Here is a 21,833-nt window from a genome sequence, read left to right as displayed (position 1 = left end):
TTCAGCTAGCTAAGATATATTTCACCTGTTATGCTTTATGCTGTTAAATTGTTGCTACTTTTCTCCAGAGGTGGCCGCACTGCCATGGTGGATAAAGTCCTCTCTCCATAGAGCTTGTACATCTGTTTGTAAACCAAAGAGTTTGGGGAACTTTCTGGATGTCAGACAATATATAAATAGACAAGATCATCATTGTATTGATAATTTAGGCTGCTAGGATGAAATTTTTTTGTTATGACTAAGAAAAATAAATAAATACAAACTAAACTGTGGCCCACTGACATGATAACTTCAGTTACAGAATGACACCAAATTACATGCAAACATGCACCTTCCACCCCTCTGCTTCTATAACTGCTAGAATGTCGATATAAAGCTACTCGATTTTGCTTCCCTCCAGGTTTAAATTTAGGCACAATAAGCCTTGTGGCAACCCAGCTTTGGAACACTGGAGGGCAGACTTACAATGAGTTTGGAGGAAGAAACCTACATGCTTTGCTCTCTGTTAGGTTTATGCCTCTGAGTATCTAATTGACTTGTACAATAAATTATTATTCCACATTTGCCACAGGAGAGAGGGATAGCTCAGTGGTGTGAGCATTGGCCTGCTAAACCCAGGGTTGTGAGTTCAATCCTTGAGGGGCCACTTAGGGATCTGGGGCAAAATCAGTACTTGGTCCTGCCTAGTCAAGGCAGGGGGCTGGATTCAATGACTTTTCAAGGTCCCTTCCAGCTCTATGAGATAAGTGTATCTCCATATATTATTATTATAGATTCCATATCCAGAAGGGACCATTGTGATCATCTAGTCTGACCTCCTGTATAACACAGGCCATAGAACTTTCCCAAAATAATTCCTAAAGCAGAGCTTTTAGAAACACATCCAATCTTGATTTAAAAATTGTCAGTGATGGAGAATCCACTATGATCCTTGGTAAATTGTTCCAATGATTAATTACTGTCACTGTTCAAAATGTGTGCCTTATTTTCAGTCTGAATTTGTCTAACTTCAACTTCCAGCCATTGGCTCCTGATATACCTTTCTCTGATAGATTGAAGAGCCCATTATTAAATATTTGTTCCCCAAGTAGGTACTTAAAGACTGTAATTGTCACCCCTTAAATTCAGGGCTTTATCTTTGCATCCCAAGGAAAAACCCATAGGACTAAGGGCAGGAAAATCTCCATGAGGTTCTCTGTGAGGTGCTTTCTTCCCCATGGTCCACTGAGGGGGGAATAAACAGGTCATGAGGCTGGTTCCCAGACCCCAGGTATTACCAGGATCTGCACAGATACTGAAGGATCAGCAGGAGCCCAGCTACCCTATGCTGCCTAACAGCATTGATACTCCAAGAGAGCCGCTCTGATAGGACTTCCACAGTCAGTAGTTTCCATAGGAGCCCTCTTTAAGGAGGATCGTTACTGCCCAGGGCTGTGCTGTCCTGCCAGGGAAACGCCACAGAGCCAGTGGAGAGATGCATCCTCTCGGCCCCATAGAACTCCCACTGCATAGATCCCCAGACTCATGGATAGCTTGGTACTGGCTCAAGGAAAAAGCAAGGGGAGAAATACCGCAGAGACAAGAGATCACTCCTTATCTCCAGACCAGGTGGGGAGACTCATACATGGGTCTTGGAGGCCTGGAGTTTTGGTTCAATGTATTTGTGCTGGAGCTGGAATAGTCAGAAAATTAAAATGATGCTTTAGTTAGAGACAGCATGTAAATGTTACCTCTGCTAATGCATAGTGAATGCTCACTGTTCTACTCCGCATTTTGGCTCTGTCCACACTGCAAAGGGAAGGTGTGATTGCAGTGTGGGTACGCATACCCATGTCAGCTTTAATCTAGCTAGCATGAGTAACAGTAGCAGTGTAGATGTGGTGGCACCAGTTTCAGCACAGGTTAGCAACCAGAATCCAAGCCCCCTGAGGTCCCGGGATAAGTACTTTGCTTGCTAACATGTGCCGCCACGTCTACACTGCTATTGTTACCCGTGCTAGCTAAATTACAGCTGACACAGGTATGCATACCATGCTACCATCACCCTGTCACTCTGTGATGTAGACATCCCCTTAGACACTGATGCCTAGAAATTAAGGTGATAGGTCCCTTAGAAATACTAAAGAGAGATTAGAACCAATTTAGATTAGATCGATATTTCCTTGTAATTTAAGATGGTGTTTTCTTCTATCATCTAAAAACAGTCAAGATTATCCATAATCACGTGCTGCCTTCTGCAAATATGGCTGTCGGTGTCTGACGAAATGGGTGATTTTGTAATGCACCATGTCCAAAGAACTGGTGTAAATGGCTGATACTGATGTTTTTTCATCTCCTCAGGAAATGATTTCATCATTCCAATGCACTGCCCAGAACTGGAAATTGCTCGCGTAGCCATTCGAATCCTGGATGAGTTGGTAAAGCCCTTACGTGACATCCAGGTTGATGACAATGAGTATGCGTGCCTCAAAGCAATCATATTTTTTGACCCGGGTAAGTGTCTCAGATTTACCAAACCACTATCATCAGTGGCAGATCATGGGATTCCAAGAGAAGAATCTTGATAGAAATAAAATGGCACATGAATGGGTGGAGTGAGGGGAGAAAAAAAAATGGATCATTTATGGCATTTCTTGAAAATGCCAGTATTGTTGATCCTCCTCCATTTTGTGGTGCTCCATTCCCTCATCTCCCCTAAGAAGCCTAATTGCAAGGTTTGTAAGTATTAAAGCAGAAATGATGGGATTTGTCATTAGGTCAAGGATTAGGAATCCCAGAATCTGTATGCTATCGTGGCTACTAATGACAACTCCTAGGCTGCAGTTATGCTTTTCAGTTGGCTCTCAGCTGTAAAGGAATAATGCTTAGCAGTGCATTAGCAGGCAAGCTAAAACTGGTCTTTTCCTGCAGACATCTCTATTATTTGCAAAGCATTAGCTCCAGCCCGGGAGACATGCGAAACCTTACAGAACCTGCAGGAATTGAGCTGCTTCCAGAGTTTGGCCTCACTTAGTGATGTATATCAATAGAAAATGAGGACACGCATGCCTATATTTTATTTTTCTGTGAATTAACCAAGCAACAGAATGGGGATTAAATCGGGGCTGGGAGGGAGCATAAAATTCACAAATGGTTAGGCCATGAGAAGTGTTGATTGCCTGCAGTTTCCATCAACATCAGGAAGGATGCTGCAACGTCTCACGCTCAGAGTACAAAATGACAGAATAAAGAAAAGAGTTGGGGAAAAGAGAACGGGAAATTAGGGCCTGATCTGAAGCCCGTCAGAACGAATGGGAGTCTTTCCGCTGACTTCAGTGGCTTTGGATTAGTCTCCAAGTGAGACAAATGAAGACACATTCCAGGGTTTGTGAGAGCATTACAAATGGGCGGGGCTCTAAAAAATAACACTCTTTTGGTGTCTTATCACTTATTAGAGTTGAGTTGTTTGACCAAAAGTTGCTGAACGCTGGGCTAGACTCAACAGGGGGAATAATACGAAGAACAAACCATGAATGAAGGGGATAGGATGGGGCCACCTCGCATACAAGAAGAGAGGAGTGCACATCAAAGGCATGGCCTACAGTAGAACTTTAGAGACCTGCTGCTTTCCTAGCTCACATGGTCTTGAACAGTTGTGTTTTTACTATAACCCATTGCTGAGTGCGATCCATCCATCCTTCTGTCCCTTCCCCCACACCTATCTTTTACTCACATGGCCCCCATTACGGTAATATCTGAGCCCTTCACAACACTCCTCTGAGTCAGAGAAGTGCTTTTATCCTCATTTTACAGCTGGAGAACTGAACCTAGGCCAACGCTAAATGAGACATTCTTTTATTGGCACTTACCTGTCACCGTATGTGTCTTCAACTCTTTTCTCATCATGGCCCTGAGCCGTTTCCTGTGTAGCTGGAGGGCTGCAGCCTTGAAGCAACATACCTAATGGAAGAGGTCTCCTTAGTCCATACTCTTCATGACTGTCCTGAACATACTAAACTGCAGGCACCCAGCCCTACCCACCTCTCCTTAAACATTGAAAGTTGCTTCAATTCTTTGGGACAGTCTGTATGAAATTTTCAAACAGCCTAAATCCGCCTGGATTGGAGTAAGAAAAGATTTGTTAGGAACATACAGAGAAAATCCAATTAAAATAACAGAAATGCGCTGCATATCACATCTAGACTTATACGCTGCAAAAGCTAAGGCAGATACCAGAAGTACCATCTCCATTAGTTACAGTATACAAAGCCTCTTTCCTGGTCCAGCAGGGCAGTGTATTTCAGACCCAGTCTGTGGTTTGAGGTGCCCTGAGCATCATCTTTTCTTGTGTGATCCCGCAGTTAGCCCTTTCAGGTTACTGTGCCATTCCCACAAAGATATTTGCACAGTTGAAGTCCCCTAGGACAATCGGATGGTCTCTCATGGAGCATGCACTGGATGGTTCCAAAATCCATTCAGGATTATTTTCACTACGTAGGATAGATAGTTTTTGATCCTGATTGCCCTTTACTATTCTACATAGGTTTTTATACTGAGCTCATCACTGTAGTATCTGAGCACCTACCAGGATTGCATTAAGAAATGTGACTACACAGCTGTCACATGTTGTTTGTTCTCTCAGCCTCTCCCGAGGTGAGAAGCTTGTACAGTGGGTGTGTCTTCGTTTTTTTTTTTAAACTATAAATATAGTTGTTGCTTTGTTCTGATGTTAAAGAAGGCAGGTCAAAGAAATGTGCTTTGCAGCAGAAATGGAAATTGGTACGGTGTGGGAAGGTCTTTAGTTACTGGGGGAGTTCATGCCGCAGTCTCAGACCAGCCCCCCGAGAAAGTTATGTCTCCCCCCACACAGATGAGCTTTATTCTTATTGTTGAGAGTTCCATTGTGCCAAAGGAGGGGAGTTGTCAATTGCAGTTTTTATCCTGCAGCTTTAAAACAATCTTTCAGATTTCCTGTGCCCAGGCTGTGGAGTGCTTTGAAGATAGGGGGAAAGATTCTGAATTTAACTAGAAAATCTACGGGGAATCTATTGAAAATCTGTACATTTACACGAGGCATTCATGCAACAGCTGTTTCTTGGCTCCACCTTCAGAATCTATTTTCCCACAGGCCTCTCCACTCCAAGGAACACCCTTTGTTTTATCTAAAAATCCTGGCCATGATTTTGAAAACTAAAAGACAGGCCGTTACGTTCATATTTATGCCCCAAAGGAAGTGGCCTGGTTTTTCAGAAAGGCCAAGCATGCACTAAATTCAATGGCAGTGGCTGGGTCCTCAGCACTTCGCCCACTTCTTTTGGGGCATAAATAATTTTAAGCTCCCGTTTTTCCTATCTTTGCCTTTGCTTGTTAACATGGGTGGCAGGTGAACCCCCCCTTCAGGAAGGCTAGCCCACCGGCCCTATCCCTTCCACCTGAGGCCACGACCCCCATGGCCGGAGGAGCCCAGAGCCCCTGCTCCTGCAGCCGGAGGCGCCCCGGCTGGCCTGCCCCAGCCACCCAATCCACTGGCCGGCCTGCTCCAGCCATGCTGGCCAGCCCAACCCCCAGGCCAGCTCCAGCCTGAGCTGCCCCTGGTGGGCCAGCTACTGGTGGGCCCGAGCCCCAGGCCACCCTGACATCTTCAGGGGAGAGGGATGGCAGGACAGTGTGTGGGAGGGGCCATAGGCCTGGGTTAGGGGAGGCTGGCCTCTGATATCCGCCCCCCATGCTTGTTAATCATCCTACCCGCAGGAACCAAACTCCTATTTTCCTACCATTCCCTTTAGACATTGCTCTGCTCTCTGTGGGATGTGAACTATTGACAGATTCACATTGAGCTGCCACGTTACTCTGGAGACATTCCAACTTCTAGGCTAAAGGAGAATTTTTTTTGTTTAAAAGTCACTTGCCATAGAGGTGTATTTAATTTTTTCTTCTAGAATCTGGATGATTGACAGAACTGTTCCAGCTTGTGTGTGTGTGGATGGGTGTAAATTGTCTGTATCTTTCTACCTCCCAGATTGTAAAGGCCTGAGCGAGCCTGGGAAGGTGAAGAACATGCGATTCCAGGTGCAGGTCAACCTGGAGGATTACATCAACGACCGGCAGTATGACTCTCGAGGGCGGTTCAGCGACATTCTTCTCCTCCTGCCGCCACTCCAGAGCATCACCTGGCAAATGATAGAGCAGGTCCAATTCATGAAACTCTTTGGCGTGGCGAGGATTGACAGCTTGCTGCAAGAAATGCTTCTGGGAGGTACGACCCCTCTGAGACCCTCTTTCTTACCTGCATGCCTTGAAAACCGTGAGTATTTCAAAGGCCTTAACAACAGTCCTAGCACCAATGCCATATTTAGGGATGCCCCGGGAACTTTTCAGATTGATCAGATTAAAGAGACTTTGGAGCCAGATTAGAGGTTGATATAAATTGGCATAGCTGTATTGAAGGTGATGGAGCTATGGTGATTCATACTAGCTGAGGATCTGACCTTTTTTCATTAGCGCATGGATGGAACTGACCCCCCACACCCCACACACCTCCAAGGGTACAACATTTTGTATTAATACAAAAAGTAAATTGTAACCTTGTGAGAACATCATATTCAGGGCTGAACTGGGGGCACCTGCAAACAGTGTGGTCAGCCATTGCCATGGATGAGTAGCCAAAATGCTGGAGCTGGGAGCAGCAGAAATCAAGTTCTTTTAGGTAACTAAGCAGACAGTGGCATAGTTGGAAATGGTGGGGTACCCCAGGAGAGAGGGGAGAAGGAGGAGGGGCACAGGGGACGGAGGAAATTGGGTCATCCCGCTACAAGCAATTCTTCCACTCCCTGTACAAATATGTGATATGCCTCGGGTCATCGGAATGCTTCTGCTGGTTTTTAGTTTAATAACGAGGGGGAGAATGACTTCTTTTCCATGCTCCTATGCAGGAACCACTCTTGATGTACAGTACCAATCAGGACCTTCCAACCTCGACCTGGAACCTCTGCCAGGACACGCAGCTTTAACAAACATGAGTTCTGTGATTCACACAGTTCCAAACCGTAGGTGTCCATCTTTATGCTATTGGCAGGCATAGTGCGGGGATTGGGTAGGAAGCTGCTGGGCCTATAAGCTTAGTTTGATTATTTAAGCATCACGCTTAGACTTTGTGCGGCTAAATGGGACCTGTCGTGTTAGATCCAGCAGCAGGAGACAAAATAGGGGTCCAAACCTCAGGATCCTTCCTGGCAAAACCTGCCACTGAAGGCAAGGGGAGAACTTTAGACATAGGTTCAAGATGCACTGGGCCTTACATCTCACTATGCCCTATTATGACAGTGTCATCATTCCACTTATAATTTAAGAGAATATTCACAATCAACACCCCAAGTATTCAAAAATCATGAGTCACCCCCCATCCTATCCCTCCAAATTATGAGATTTTAAAAATACATTCCAGGTCCTTTTTATTTGCCTTCTAGTTTTTGCACCTTTAGGTTACACATTTCCCAGGTTTCTTCCACAACCACGAGGACAAGAAACTTAGCTTTCATGTATAAAAAGTGAATCCAGGAGCAGGGATTTTAAGACCACCAAATAGCACGAGACTCTCAATAAAAAGCAGGAGCATGGGCAACGCTATCTTATATGCGCAAAGGTAGAAGTGTAAACATTCAGAAAGTAGGGCACACAGCAGCCAGTGCGATCTGTTTTATTATATGCAAAGTAAATTGTCAGCAAAATAGAAATTATAACATTCACCCTGCGTGAAAGGCCAGTTCCTAGGTGTAGAATCTTTAAAGCTTCCAGTAAACTTTTGTTGAGGTTTTTTAAGAAAACCCATTATTAGGCAACTGATTTTATTATTCCTTTTATGGTAGCTTAAGGTTGGTATTCCCTGAATTGGCAAATGGCCCTAATTCTGTCCCGCTTACATTTTTTCCATAGCACGGACTGCAACTTAATAGAAACGCTGTGGACAACTGGCCCTCCCCATTCCCACAAACCACCTCTTCCGCTCATATTCACATTTCCCGTCTCGTAGCAACGACAGCAAATGTGTGCATGGAAAAGTAATTAGCAATAATGTCTGGAGGATAGTTTAGCTCAATTTTCGATGCTATTTAACAGCTAGGCACAACGAGGAGAGCCAGCATCATGTGACCAGTTAGCACTCTGCAGCTTACCACTGGTTCACAGAGCACAATATGAGAGCCATTGCTCTAATTAGAGATCAGCACTTTGAAGTGGGAACACAGTTTCCCAAGTACTATTTATAAGACAATGCAGTACGTAGCTTGGTGAAACTCCTAATAAACCACCCTCCACCAAGTCCCTGATCATAAAGTGAAAGGGGGAAGAGGCTACCTGCATTCACAACCGGCTACCACCCCATTTTGGTACCACCTGTCCTCCTAAGTGTTTTGCTGCGAGTTGAGAGCTGGATTCAGTTCCTCAGATTGCATGTGGCACCCCGGACAATTCATTTAGTCTCTCGCTGCCTCAGTTCCTCCATCTGTGAAATGGGTATGATGGAGACTTACCTCCCTTACGCAGTGTGTTGAGAGTGGTTGCTGAAGAATACTAAGAACAGGTTATTAAAATGAGGCTATTAGCACTTCCCTATCTTGCAGAGGTATTGTGAGAATAAATGTGTTAAAGACTGAAGGGCTCAGACACTTTGGTAGTGGGGACCATGTAAGTTCCTAAGAGTCATTTCCTAAATACAATGATCTAATAAAAAAAAATTGAAATTTTGTTATGAAAAAAAGGTATTAAAGCTAGCACATCTTCAGTTATTTCATAAAGACAACTCAAGATAGTCAAGAAACTATGCTTATGTTCTACATTTAGTGCTATTCATGAACTTGCATCTACCCCACCATCTTGATTCTTGCGACTGTACTTTGGTGTCTTTAACCAGGTACCGTGCTATTAAAAATATTGTCTCCCAATAGGTTTTAATTCTTTGTTTTTATTTTTCTCCCTTGCAGCATCTCCAGAAACATCCCTTCCTTCTCCGTCTACCAGCACAGGAAGCGAAGACTACAAACTAGGCCCAACCGCAGGGCCAGAGGCCGTTGTGAAAATACTGCCTCAGACCATCATACCCAAGCAAGAGATTTTATAAGGGACAGGAAAAGAAGCCAACAGCAATACCCAATGTCCCTATGTAAAGTTAAACCATCCCTGCTTTCTGCCATGGCAATGCCCAGCAATTGCCTGCTTCTAACGAGATCTGATGACACCCTTTCCTGTCAGTGATTAAAATGGCACTGTCATTAGACTGTGGCTCACCAATGTTCTCTATCACCACCCTCTTTACTGGAGCAGCCTGGACTTGAAGCTGCTGTTCATTTTAGAACCACCAAAGCTGTAAGCTCGTTGGAGCAGGGACTTCTTACTTCATGTTTGTACAGCACTGGGGGGCTCTGACTACAAAAATATAAATAAGTATCTCATATAGCTATTGTTGATTGCTAATGAGCATGCTATACCTCAGATAGAAACAGACCTTCTCACACTGCCTATTAAAAGTTGAAGTACATGCCCATCACTCCTGCTGTCCTTCAAGCTAAATCTAGAAAGCCTGTCTGAAGCATAGATCAGAGATGCTCTTTATAACCTACAGGAGATTATGGCTTCCTTATGCCACACAGACCTGGTATTGTACAAGATTTTTATGCTGTTATTTACTAACATATAATGCTGTGGATTATGAGTCACGGACCTTAAATTTAGATTAACCTGTGCTTAGGGCTGTTCAGGTTTCAAGAATTGTTATATTTTAATAGCTGAAGCCCATATTTGGTCTGTGCTAAACATCCCGGGAAGGAGTGTTCTTTATTCTGATTCTAACAAACTTGCTGTACTATGCAGGAGGCAGCATTTGTTTATACATCTGGAACCCAGCTACCGCATTTCGATACTTCCATTAGGGCTTTTATAAATCTAATGTGTTGGTAGGAGAGCTGATCATGACATTGTAGGTAATACTTGGGAACAATGCAACTGCTAATAAGTGTAAGGAACCAACAAAATAGGCTTGCCAAAATATTTGCTTGTACTATGCACATGCAAACATCTTGGCTTCATACCGTATCTGGAAAAGTGACAGTCTTAAAACATGAAGATCCTTTCCCTAGCACGTAGATATAGTTTTGCTGTAGCTTCATGGAGCAGAGAGTATGCAAACATCCTTTAAAAACAAACAAAAACTTCACAGCCCTGAATTATAGACTTTTTATATATATTATATTATATATATATAAAATATATATAATAATATATATATAAAAAGCAGCTCTCCCAAGGATCTGTCACAGCTATATATTTTGAAAAAACGTTATTCTGTGCTATTACATCATGGGGTATCACGGTACTAAATGTGTAATTCCTAAGTTAGCCAGGCTCCAACTACTTCAAATAACCAATGTATACAACAAAAGTATTCTTAAAAAGCAGCCAAACACGACCTTAGTTGGCTGCCTACATTGATCAACAGTACATTAAAGACCACTAACCGCAACCCTGGTTTTGTTTTTTACATAGACAAAAGTTCACTGAACTTTTAACAGGCTTTTGGAGGAACAGGAATAAGCGCACCGTTGAAAAGAATGAACTTGTTATTAATACTGCTGTCTTCCAACAGCAGCTAATTCACCCACTTTAATGATTTGTGAGTCTTTTCCAGTGTTGCACAAAGACGGATACTCAAGGGTTGAATTTCTGCTATGAACCCCATTTGGAATATAACAGTATATGTACTTTTTGTTCCTCAAATTTGCACTCTGTGAAATTGCCTTCGATGCCAATAAGCTAGAAGAATATTTTGATTTTAGTTTGTGCAAACAACCAACCTTTCAGTATAAAAGATGCATTGTGTACAAACATAGCATTATGTACTTCCATTCCCCTCTCTTCCCCCGTGTACACAAAGCTCATGTATTGATAATGAATGAAATGTAGCTAAATATAAATCTATCAAGTGAGCAAGTTCCATTCTTTGAAGATTGTTAATATGGCAATGTATAAACAAAGCTCAGATGGAAAGGCTCCACATTCTGATTTACTTTGTTTTTGCGAATCATTTTAGTAGCAAGTTGCTCAAGTTTCTGCACTGATTTTCCTGAGCTTTCTCTAAAGATTTTCACCCAAAGCATATAAAGGTTAGAGAAACAAACTGATACTGGTAAGCATGCAAGTAATATATACCAACCTGTTTAATTGGACATAGCCACAAAGTCACGCTATAGCTTATAAGCATTGTGTAATTAGCACTTCATGGCTCAATAGGATGGGGGGAAATATTTTGCTATGGCAACCTACTGATATTTGATCTTATAAATACATTTAAAGAAGATATCACATCAAATCTTTGCAAATTGGTTGTTAGCATCTCATTACTAAAAACACTGTGTTCTTATCTGTTAAAAAAAAAAAAAAAACACTGCTCAGGGTTGGAATGATTTTTCACAAGGAAACACCCTCTTTGGCCTTTCCACACACCCCCTTCCCCTCCACGTACCAAGAGCACAGGCCTTTCAAAAAGAAAAAAATCTAATGTATTTGTTAAGGTGTATTCAAATATGCTTTGGAAGTTGTTATAGCACGTGCTGTACCAGATTTCTGGATTTTCTTTTTTAAATAAAGGTGCAAGAATGAATTTTGAGACCTTTCTATACTTTGACAGCATGTCTACTGCTTTACTGAAAGAAACAGATATCCTAGAAAGCACGGTGTTACCTCTTCTTTCATGTTTTATTTATATGTCTTTTACATACCAGATCAAAACATGTGGAAAATATTAAGGTACAGTTTTGTGTATACTTCAACTTCTTACTATATTATAGACCCAAGGGAAACTATTGAAATATTCAGTACACAGTAAGTTTTCACTTATATTAATGACTAGACTATGCAACTGTGATGTGTGGTGGTGACCATCCACTTTGTTATTTTGGTACTAAATACCGTTGCAATACAAGTTACTCTGATTTGCTACTGTGGGACTGCTGGAAAATGTTGAAAGGACTGCTACTAGCAGTACCTATTTCTATAAGAAATTCAGAACATAACCAGAAAGCTATACCTGAATATAGACATTTCAGCCCAAGTCACATTTTCAAAATAAAAAGCAGGACCCTTTTCCCTCATATTCTATTTGCATTGCAAAGACGTTTAATTGCCACTTGAGGCAGATGGCACCAAACAGAATGAAAAAATGTGAATGCAGAACAGGTGATCATCAATATGTTCATGTACTCACTTAAGAGACTCCATCTACAGTGTTTCATTTCTACCTTAATTAGCCACATTCAGGTAATGTATTCAGAACATTCTCAGTGCGCACAGTTCTAGAACATTTTTCTCTGCTGAAGTCATCATCAGCCTTGAAGACAGTGGAGCATTATGACAGCCCTGAGAAGCTAATGGCGAAGGTATTTAAATGAATACACGACAGCTTCCTCTAGGATATGGAAAGATGTTTTTGGACAAACTGACACTAGTCTCAGCTGCAGTTCAAGACTTCAGAAAAGGAGTATGAAATAGACCACATTACTTCTAAATCAGTTCTCAAACAGGTTCTCTAACTGGGGGTCACAACCCTGTTTTAATGGGATCACCAGGGCTGGCGTTAGCCTTGCTGGGGCCTGGGCCTGAGGACAAACCTGAGGGTTTCAGTTATAGGCCCCCTTGGGATTTGGCTTTGGCCCCCTGACCCCACCCCACCCAGGGTGGAGGGGCCTTAGCCTTTGGCCCCTCCCACCCAGGGCAGCACAGCTTGGGGGGTGGGGCACTTAGGCTTCAGTCCCCCCTCCTGGGGTCATGTAGTAATTTTTGTGGTCAGAAGGGGGTCACAGTACAATGAAGTTTGAGAACCCCTGATCTAAATTAAACCAGCAAAGGATAAATTGGCTAGTTATAATAATAAATGGAGATATACCTATCTCATAGAGCTGGAAGGGACCCTGAAAGGTCATTGAGTCCAGCCCCCTGCCTTCACTAGCAGGACCAAATACTGATTTTGCCCCAGATCCCTAAGTGGCCCCCTCAAGGATTGAACTCCCAACCCTTGGTTTAGCAGGCCAATGCTCAAACCACTGAGCTATCCCTCCCCCTTAGTTCCAGCTATGGAGTTTCTATTTCAGCTGAAGGAGAGGACACATGACCCAGGCAGACACACTAACAGGGCTTGAGGTAGAGCACTACAAATAGCACTGCTGACATTTCAGCTCAGCCAGAAGTTCAGGCTCTCAAGTCCACCCAACCTCCTAGGCTTGAAAGCCTGAGCTAGAACATCCACATTGCTATTTTGTGTGTACTAGCTCAAGCTTGTCTAAACGGGCTGGAAGACTCGCTCCCAGATGCAGTGTAGACAGACATACCTTTAAAGACAACCGTGACTACAGTACGGCTTAACTACTCGTGTATGAACGTCTCAAAATCAGAAATTGTTAAAATGTGCTACAAAATACAATTAAAAAGTGTTAGCACAAGTTTATATAAATGCATTTAAGGTAGTTTTCTATACAAGCTGCCATGAATGAAGAAAGGATAATGATGGGTGCCTTCACAACTTTGTAAATAAACCAGAGACTTGAGTCAGCTAGTGTAAAGGAAGAGGCTGCATTGGTTTGGATAAGATTTTAATTACCGATTAGCACACCAGGAGGTAGGTTTTGCCTCAGTTGAGGCTCAGAAGCCGTTTTAGCAGACATCTGAAAACTGAACAAAAGTACGCCAAGCAGAAGTCTTGCAATGAGTCGTCTTTAGCTCCTAGTTTTCAAGAGTTTACTGAAATATCCCAATTATCAAAGTATGCATGTTAAAGAAAAGCCACCACTTGATTTTCAAAGCTTGTTTTGTGATGCTTCAAAGGGACAGTTACAGTATTAACTAGTACGGGTTTTACAGCCTTCTCCAGGAAGCCACAGGTAAAATATCAAATGGTAGTTTGTCTTACCCTAAGGTAGGATTCCCCCCCCTCCCTGCACTCTCAAGAGCTTTTGCCTCCTCCCATCTTTAATGTAGACTTAATGACAGGGGAGGAATAAAAGACCATCTTATATGGTCTTCAATATAAACGGAAAGGGTAGTTTGCAGTTTAAAGAATAGTTCAACGAGTCTCATGTATGGAAAGAGCCAACTCCAGAGGTATTGGTGCTCTCAGTAGAGAACAGTTTGGTTCCTCCCATGCCCACCAAAATGGGTCCCTCATCTCTTTCCCTTCTTCAAGTGGCTCATCATTCTCTTCTTCTACCCTTTCCTTCTATAAGGCAGAAAACTTTTCTTCTTGCTGGCCAGCCTCCCACTCCTGATGCTAGTGGTTGGGATGGTCACCTGGAACACATTGTACACAGCTTCTTGGGAATGGCAGCATTACAGCTATGGTCTGAAACGATATGCCAAGGCAGCTGCTGATCCAGAATACATCTACCCCACACCCCCTATTTAGGAAAAAAAAAGCCAAATGAATTGGCAACAGGGCCGGCTCTAGGATTTTTGCCGCTCAAAGCAAAAACAATTTTGGCTGCCCCCCCCCCATTTAATTACCCCGCCCCCGGCCCCACCTCAACTCCGCCCCTTCCCCAAATCCCCAGCCCTGCCTCCTCCCCCCAGGCTCTCAAGCCTGGGAGGGAGGGGGAGAAGCGGTGCCGCGCCGCGGCCACTCGTAGTCTCCCCCTCCCTCCCAGGTTTGAGAGCCTGGGAGGGAGGGGGAGACTCCAAGTGGCCGCGGTGCGGGCGCCGCTTCTCCCCCTCCCTCCCAGGCGCCCAAGCAGCGGCGGAGGTGAGCTAGGGCGGCTGGGGAACATTTTTAGGGGCGGCATTCTGGCGCCGGCCATGCCGCCCCTAAAAATGTGCCGCCCCAAGCACCAGCTTGTTTTGCTGGTGCCCAGAGCCGGCCCTGATTGGCAACATCTGAGAGGACAAGTTAATTTTTGGCCAGTTGTTTGAGTCAGTTGCAGTTTGGTACCTTACTTTCCCATCCTGATTGGTGGAAAGGAAGTATGCAAAGGTGAGCAATATTTCAATATGCCAATTTGTGCAAAGTCATTAACAAAAATGGATTTTTTAATCCCAGAAGAGGTTTTAAAACAGGTTACAAAGTACTAGTGAACAGACATTAGTGCACACCTTTGCCAACCCAGTATACTTTGAAGTGAGAAGAGATAATATACAATCTATACTCAGATTTACAATTTACAAGAACGCAAAATATTATTCCCTAAGTATCCCACACTATTTACAGTTATCCACGCACCCTGCACCCCCCAACCTCCACCTGTCACTTACCTTACATTTTTAATTGTATGTATTGCATGGCTAGGAAGAGGTAAGGATACATTTTATCAAGAAATACGGATTACCACAACCATATGATCATAGAACTGGAAGGGACCTCGAGAGGTCATCTAGTCCAGTCCCCTAGCACTTAAGGCAGGACTATCTAGACCAGAGGTGGGCAAACTACAGCCCAGGGGCTGTATCCAGCCCTTAAGATGTTTTAATCCGGCCCTCGAGCTCCAGTCAGGAAGTAGAGTTTGGGGCTTGCCCTGCTCCGGTGTTCCAGCTGGGGAGCGGGGTTGGCGGCTTGTCCCACTCCGCGCGGCTCCCAGAAGCAGCGGCATGTCCCCTTTCTGTCTCCTATTTGGAGGCGCGGCCAGGTGGCTCTGCACACAGCCCCATCCGCAGGCGCCACCCCTGCAGCTCCCATTGGCCGGGAACCACGGCTAATGGGAGCTGCGGGGGGAGGGGGCTGCAGATAGGGCAGCGCGTAGAGCCGCCTGGCTGTGCCTCCACATAGGAAATGGAGGGGGGACATGCCACTGTTTCTGGGAGCTGCTTGAGGTAAGTGCCGCCCGGAGACTGCACCCCTGACCCCCTCCCGTGCCCCAACTCCCTGCCCCAGCCCTGATCCCCCTCCAAACCCCTCGGTCCCAGCCCGGAGCAACCTCCTGCACGCCTAACCCCTCGTCTGCACCCCCAGCCAGAGACCCCACACCCCCCCCCAACCCGGGAGCCCCTTCCCATACCCTGAACTTATTTCTGGCCCAACCCGAGCATACACCTTCAGCCAGAGCCCTCACCCCCTCCCGCATCCCAACCCCCCGTTTCAAGAGCATTCATGGCCTCCCATACAATTTCCATACCCAGATGTGGCCCTCGGGCCAAAAAGTTTGCCCACCCCTGATCTAGACCATCCCTAACAGGTGTTTGTCCAACCTGCTCTTAAAAATCCCCAATGATGGAGATTCCACAACCTCCCTGGACATTTTTATACCTGGGATAAAATGTCCAGGGAGGTTGTGGAATCTGACTCTGACACTCTGACACTTAGGAAGTTCTTCCTAATGTTCTACCTAAACCGCTCTTGCTGCAATTTAATCCCATTGCTTCTTGTCCTATCCTCAGCGGTTAAGAACAATATTTTTTCTTCCTCCTCCTTGTAACCACCTTTTATGTACTTGAAAACTATTATGTCCCCTCTCAGTCTTTTTTCCAGACTAAACACCATCTATACAAACAGAGGCAGTGTTTTACGGAAATGAAATCTCCTGAACGGAAGAATTCAGTGAGGATCATCTGACTTTGTGGAGGTGGGGAGTTCGTTCCGTATTCATGGACAGTCCCTGTTTTATAGATGGCTGTTACCCAACCAATACTAATTAGTTCAGAGCATCATGCAGCAGTAGCTTCTCCCTTTGATTGCCAACAGAGTGGCCATGAAGCTGAACAATACCAGATGGCCATCTTATTGAATGCCCTTAAAATGGATTGTATCCTTAAGCATGACACAAGGTCAATATTTAGTGTGTGTGTTTGAGGTCAGTCTGGATTAACACAGCAGGTCCCTTCTGGTTTTGTAGTCTGTAACCTATGATATTTCTCGCATGCACTGAGAAATTTAATAAGTGTATTTGTAAATCTAAAAGGCAAAGAGACATGGTCCTTGAACTAAAGAGCTTCCAGTCTAAATAAGCACAGGTAAGATAATGACCGAGATAGGGAGTGGAAGTTAATTAACTTTAAGACTTATTCATTACTTTATTTTTACATTAAAAAGTTACAATGTAACAAGGGTTTGAAAAGCCAAGTCAACTTGATTTCACACACACGCACAAAGTCACGGGTTTCAACTGCTTTAAATGATATTTTCTGATTTTCATCAGTATATTTTTATTAAACAATATACATACTAAAAGCCTCATGACAAAGCCAGATACATTTTTCTCCAATATTTATGGGGGATGTTGAACTGAATATTCGAAGAGTCTTGTCCAACTTCCAACCTTCCCCCTCATTTACATGATACATGTATTTTTGTTCATCTGTCTGTGGCTTTATTGGATGTGTTCATCTGGCAGTTCTCCATATTACATACCTACCCCCTAAGCACTGTATACATCTTCCAAAGTATTGCACAGTTTTGTTCATTGGACCATGGTATATTGAATGGATCCCTTAGTAAACTGACACATACTAGGACATAAATGTGATGAAGAATCAGTATGATTAAGAATTAAGATTCCACAAAGACTTGCACAGAAATGGAGAAACAAGTCACTAAGAAAAGAAAGTATATTTTCAGTCTGTGAATGTAAACTTACTAATGGGAGATCCTTGAGCATATCATACTGCTTGAGGTGGGATATACTTGTTGATGCTAATGGTAAAGCAAAAACAAAAACTGGACAAGTTTAAGGCAAGTCCCAGAACAGGGAGCTGTTTACTTTCCAGGCACAGTTTCAAGCTATGCATCAAGGCTCCTGTTTTATCCTTTGTGCAGTGGATAATTCAAAGACAACAAAGTAATGATAGAATAATTTTTGTATTTATCTGTAGTGTTGATAATCCATTTTCAGCTGTATTTCATCACTTGCAGATTGTGTCATTACTTACAGATCTAGGAACACATCTTAGAACTACTGTTATTTGTCAGACGCACAAAAAGTTACATTTCTACACTGTTCATTTCTTTTGTTTTCAAGCAGTTTTGGTTGGAAAATGGTGAAATGGAAGTTTCCCCCCTTTATATACTGTATACACATTTTCCATTTTATACTCAGATTTCTTGTACTTGCACAAAGGAGGCTGGGATTACATTCCCTAACTCTGAAGGAAGTCTCCCTCCTTTCAGGGATGGCTCTATTTAAGTGACTGGTAAACTATTTACTAGTTTCTGAAGGCGTGTAAAATCTATAAACACACACACACACACAAAAAGGGGGGGGGGGGGCGCGCTCAGGACCTTACAATAATGATTGTTCTTTGGATCAAAGTTATACCAATCTGCAATACATTCATTTTTAATCCTACAGGAGGATCTAGTCACTGGTCCCTCAGATACCCACACACGAGTTCCTTTAAAGTCAATGCACTGAGAATTGAAGACAAGTATCGCAGGGCAGAATTGACCCATAGCTAAAGTTAAAAATATTTGATTACTGCACATTTAGAATTTACCTAAATGCCATTTAAGATTAATGCTGCCAAATACAAGACATGCTATTGTGAATCACGGAAGACATTTGGCAGGGCTGGAGGAGTGCATCTGACATGTTTATGTAACCACGCGCACAAATCTCGAATTACTAGTATGCAAGGACTGCATGTCTGAAGTGGGACGTAACAGTATAATTTTGACTATCAGGACAAATGAAAATATAAATAAAATTAAAGGACTAAGTCATTATTCCCTGAAAACTAATGGATTTAGAAAGCTTGATGCCATTTAAAATGGGCTTCCAACTTAACTACTTAATCTCATGATTGAAAACTGCACCTCGGCTCATAATTTTATAAAACACACAGGTAATTCCCAAAACATTTATCAAATAAACAGTTCAACAAAAATGCAAAATTAATCCCATTAAACAATAAGTTACAGTAGTATGACGACATTTTGGCTTCTTTAGTGTGGTTACACACCTCTCTTTTGTTATCCTGCTGAAAGATCGCTACAGCATCCAGTTTATGTTTCTGAAAGTTAATGAGATGTCTGTGACTATAAAACTCTGCTTGCTACAAGCAAATGTCTTGTTTGTTTCAGTTGGTCACAGATTATATGTAGACAGCCATTTCTGGCCCCAAATAAATATTTATATAGTATTCTTGCAAGTTCAAGTATGATTAGGCAGGCTCACACAGAAAACTCAGGTCCCCCTTTCTTTGCTCTCAGCAAAAGTTGCCTGATTCGAAATCCTGCAAAAGGATTGATCCACAGGAGTGAAGGTTGGCCCCCAAAGACAGATTTCATCCCTTCCCAACGTAGTCTCCTCTCCCATGTTGGCTTTTCACTTTTAAGCCTCTCAATCTCCTGCACATAAATTAAAACAAACAGTTATACACTTAACAGCCAGCAGGGTGGATTGATTTAAATCAAGACATAGATAGGAAACCCTGATTTAAATCATCAATTTTAATAGTGTTTTTCATATGTACTTTATTTTCCTAAAGAAAGGTTAATTCTCATTAGTACCACTCAGACTACGAAGATCTTCAATTATGTATGCATTATGCATACACGCAGACTAACCTGATACATGCACACCTCTGGTCACTATAGAACATTAAAAAATCTTAAGCAAATTGAATGGCAACATGGAATATCTGGTTAAACAAAGTTCTGGATTAAAAGGGAGCATCATTACTGTACTAATATCAGATTCAGAGTATGAAGAACTCAAATTCCGGCAGTCGAAATGTTACATCTGGATGTCTAGTAACAGTACAGTGCGCTTCTATATTAAGGGGTACAAGTGAAGATGCTGTTAGCCAAGACCTGCAAGGACTAAGTGTCTTGCATTACTCTCCAGCAAACCTTTAAAGCTGAATGGAAGACCAGCACCATGATCTGAAGAAACAACTCCATCCAGCCCTCCCCACTACGGAATGGCCAGAATTGGGGGATCCCACAAGACTTTTTCCTGTCCCCCTTCAAAGAGAGAAGTGGGGTCTAAACTAGAAATCGTGACAAAACCTGTGCAGCAATGCAATCAGGCACCAAACTGGTGTGTGTGAGAAACAAATTAGTGCTATTTTTTTCTAAGAAAGAAATCAGAATGATTCATTGAACTGTGGGGGAATGCGGCACAAAGTAAGTATTTAAAGCTTGCTGAATACATTGCATATTTAGTAAATAGTATTCCCTGAGAAGCGAAACACTAAGCACCACAAAAAGCTAAAATGAACACTAGCGGCACCGCATGCTAGGGAGCTGTACTAATAAGAAGCTGTTAACTACAATTATTGAATCTATCAAAAATGAAATAAAACGTCCACTGAGAATCTCAACTCAAATCAGATCATTTACAGTCCTCACTTCCCACTAAGGCCAGCGGAACATGTACCATTTGTTTTCCCTTTTTCAAAGCATACAGCTATTCAATATCTAAGGGCAACATTTGCAAAGCAGCATCAGCTGAGAAAATTCAGAATGCCACTGTGAACTCAACTCCCTTACATCTTCAGTCAATGACTCACATTGGATGACATTCTTCCAATGTTTACACTGGGATTTGGGGAGGAAAATGAATTAACACCAAGTATCGGCCAGTACATTATTTCAGTGCAGTAAAAAAGGTGCAAAAAAGCACATTGCTAATCCCAGATTAGGCACATCATGTATACTTTTGGTGACAATCTAAGAATTATGAAAATTCCACCCATAAGTGAAGTAATTTAGGAGCGCAAGCCCCACTGAAAGACAATGCAACTTGTTCTAAAAGCCTTTGAAAGTCTCACCCTACCGCATCATGTAGGGGGAGGCAGTACTAAGGGTACGTCTACATTACCCGCTGGATTGGCGGGTAGCGATCAATTTATCGGGGATCGATTTATCGCGTGTAATGTAGACGCGATAAAATCAATCCCCGATTGCTCTCCCGTCGACTGCTGAACTCCAGCTTGGCGAGAGGAGGAAGCAAAGTCGACGGGGGAGCGGCAGCCGTCGATCCTGCGCCGCAAGGACGCGAAGTAAGTGATTCTAAGCCGATCTAAGATACGTCGACTACAACTATGCTATTCTCGTAGCTGAAGTTGCATATCTTAGATCGATCTCCGCCCCCTAGTGTAGACCAGGCCTTAAGGAGAACACATTTGTTACACATCTGCTCTTTAGCAAAAACAAATAATTATTTCTGATTCTCCCAGTAGCAGGGAAAATAATAGATATGTGTTTATGATTTGAATATTTTCACCATCATAAAAGCCCCTCTATCGTAGGCAAATAAAGCTGTATCTAGTCAAGTCTTATATTAGAATTATTACACCAAGCAAGGGAAGGAGGTTTTACCGTTTCATCATTGCATATTGAGTGGATTTGGGTGCCAAACATAACAGCAGTGAAAGTGAGAAACAGAAAACCCTCAAGGCACAAAAAGACCATCAGGATCACAGTTACAGGCGGGGAGAAGTCACTGCATTCTGTGAAAAGAATAAACTTAATTATGAAAAATATCACACCAAGAACCCATGCAAATAGCAACTCCAAAGCAGTGTGCCTCCTCTTCAACACAAAGTGATAAAATATGTTTGTATTTATTTTACAATGTCTAAATCAGCTCAACCCCAGATTTTGCAAATCTTTTACTGTCCATCCCACAGGCTGTACAGTTCTAGACAACTCAGTTTATTAGACAAGTAAATGCTAATTCGAAAGCGACTGCAGTCCTGCCTGGACAGGTTCCCCTAAAGATGAGCCATGCATATTCCAAACTGCACTATAATATGCAAAAAATGAAATAAAGAGATGTGTGTATGAAAGACTGAAGTAAGGCATTTTTTGTTTGAATACCCTCACCCAGGACTCAATGAATTAAGCCCCTTACTTGGTCCTAAGACTTCCCCCAGTATTGAGACCCTTA

At 42.9% G+C, this 21,833-nt stretch overlaps 2 protein-coding genes across 5 annotated transcripts in view; one reads left to right on the top strand and one right to left on the bottom strand.

Annotated features, from left to right (window-relative positions):
• LOC128849074 (hepatocyte nuclear factor 4-beta-like) overlaps positions 1-11,629 on the top strand; it is a 49,224-nt gene extending 37,595 nt beyond the window's left edge. The window contains exons 7-10 of one of the 2 annotated variants that reach the window (XM_054049449.1): positions 2,341-2,493; positions 5,999-6,235; positions 6,912-7,025; positions 8,958-11,629. In XM_054049449.1, coding sequence (XP_053905424.1) covers positions 2,341-2,493; positions 5,999-6,235; positions 6,912-7,025; positions 8,958-9,094 — 641 coding nt within the window. In that variant the 3' untranslated portion in view covers positions 9,095-11,629. Of the gene's footprint in view, positions 1-2,340; positions 2,494-5,998; positions 6,284-6,911; positions 7,026-8,957 lie in introns of both variants that reach the window. The other variant, XM_054049448.1, reaches the window with a different exon arrangement.
• Positions 11,630-16,988: 5,359 nt separating this feature from the next.
• Positions 16,989-21,833, bottom strand: part of ZDHHC7 (zinc finger DHHC-type palmitoyltransferase 7) — a 34,292-nt gene continuing 29,447 nt past the window's right edge. For all 3 annotated transcript variants that reach the window (XM_054048834.1, XM_054048836.1, XM_054048835.1), the window contains 2 exons: positions 21,263-21,393; positions 16,989-19,285 (listed from right to left, as the gene is read on the bottom strand). In XM_054048834.1, coding sequence (XP_053904809.1) covers positions 19,109-19,285; positions 21,263-21,393 — 308 coding nt within the window. In that variant the 3' untranslated portion in view covers positions 16,989-19,108. The remainder of the gene's footprint in view (positions 19,286-21,262; positions 21,394-21,833) is intronic.

Source organism: Malaclemys terrapin, chromosome 14 (assembly GCF_027887155.1).
Source record: "Malaclemys terrapin pileata isolate rMalTer1 chromosome 14, rMalTer1.hap1, whole genome shotgun sequence".
NCBI classification, from domain to species: domain Eukaryota; kingdom Metazoa; phylum Chordata; order Testudines; family Emydidae; genus Malaclemys; species Malaclemys terrapin.
The sequence above is the reverse complement of the archived record's forward strand: the minus strand, read 5'-3'. Positions and strand labels throughout refer to the sequence as shown.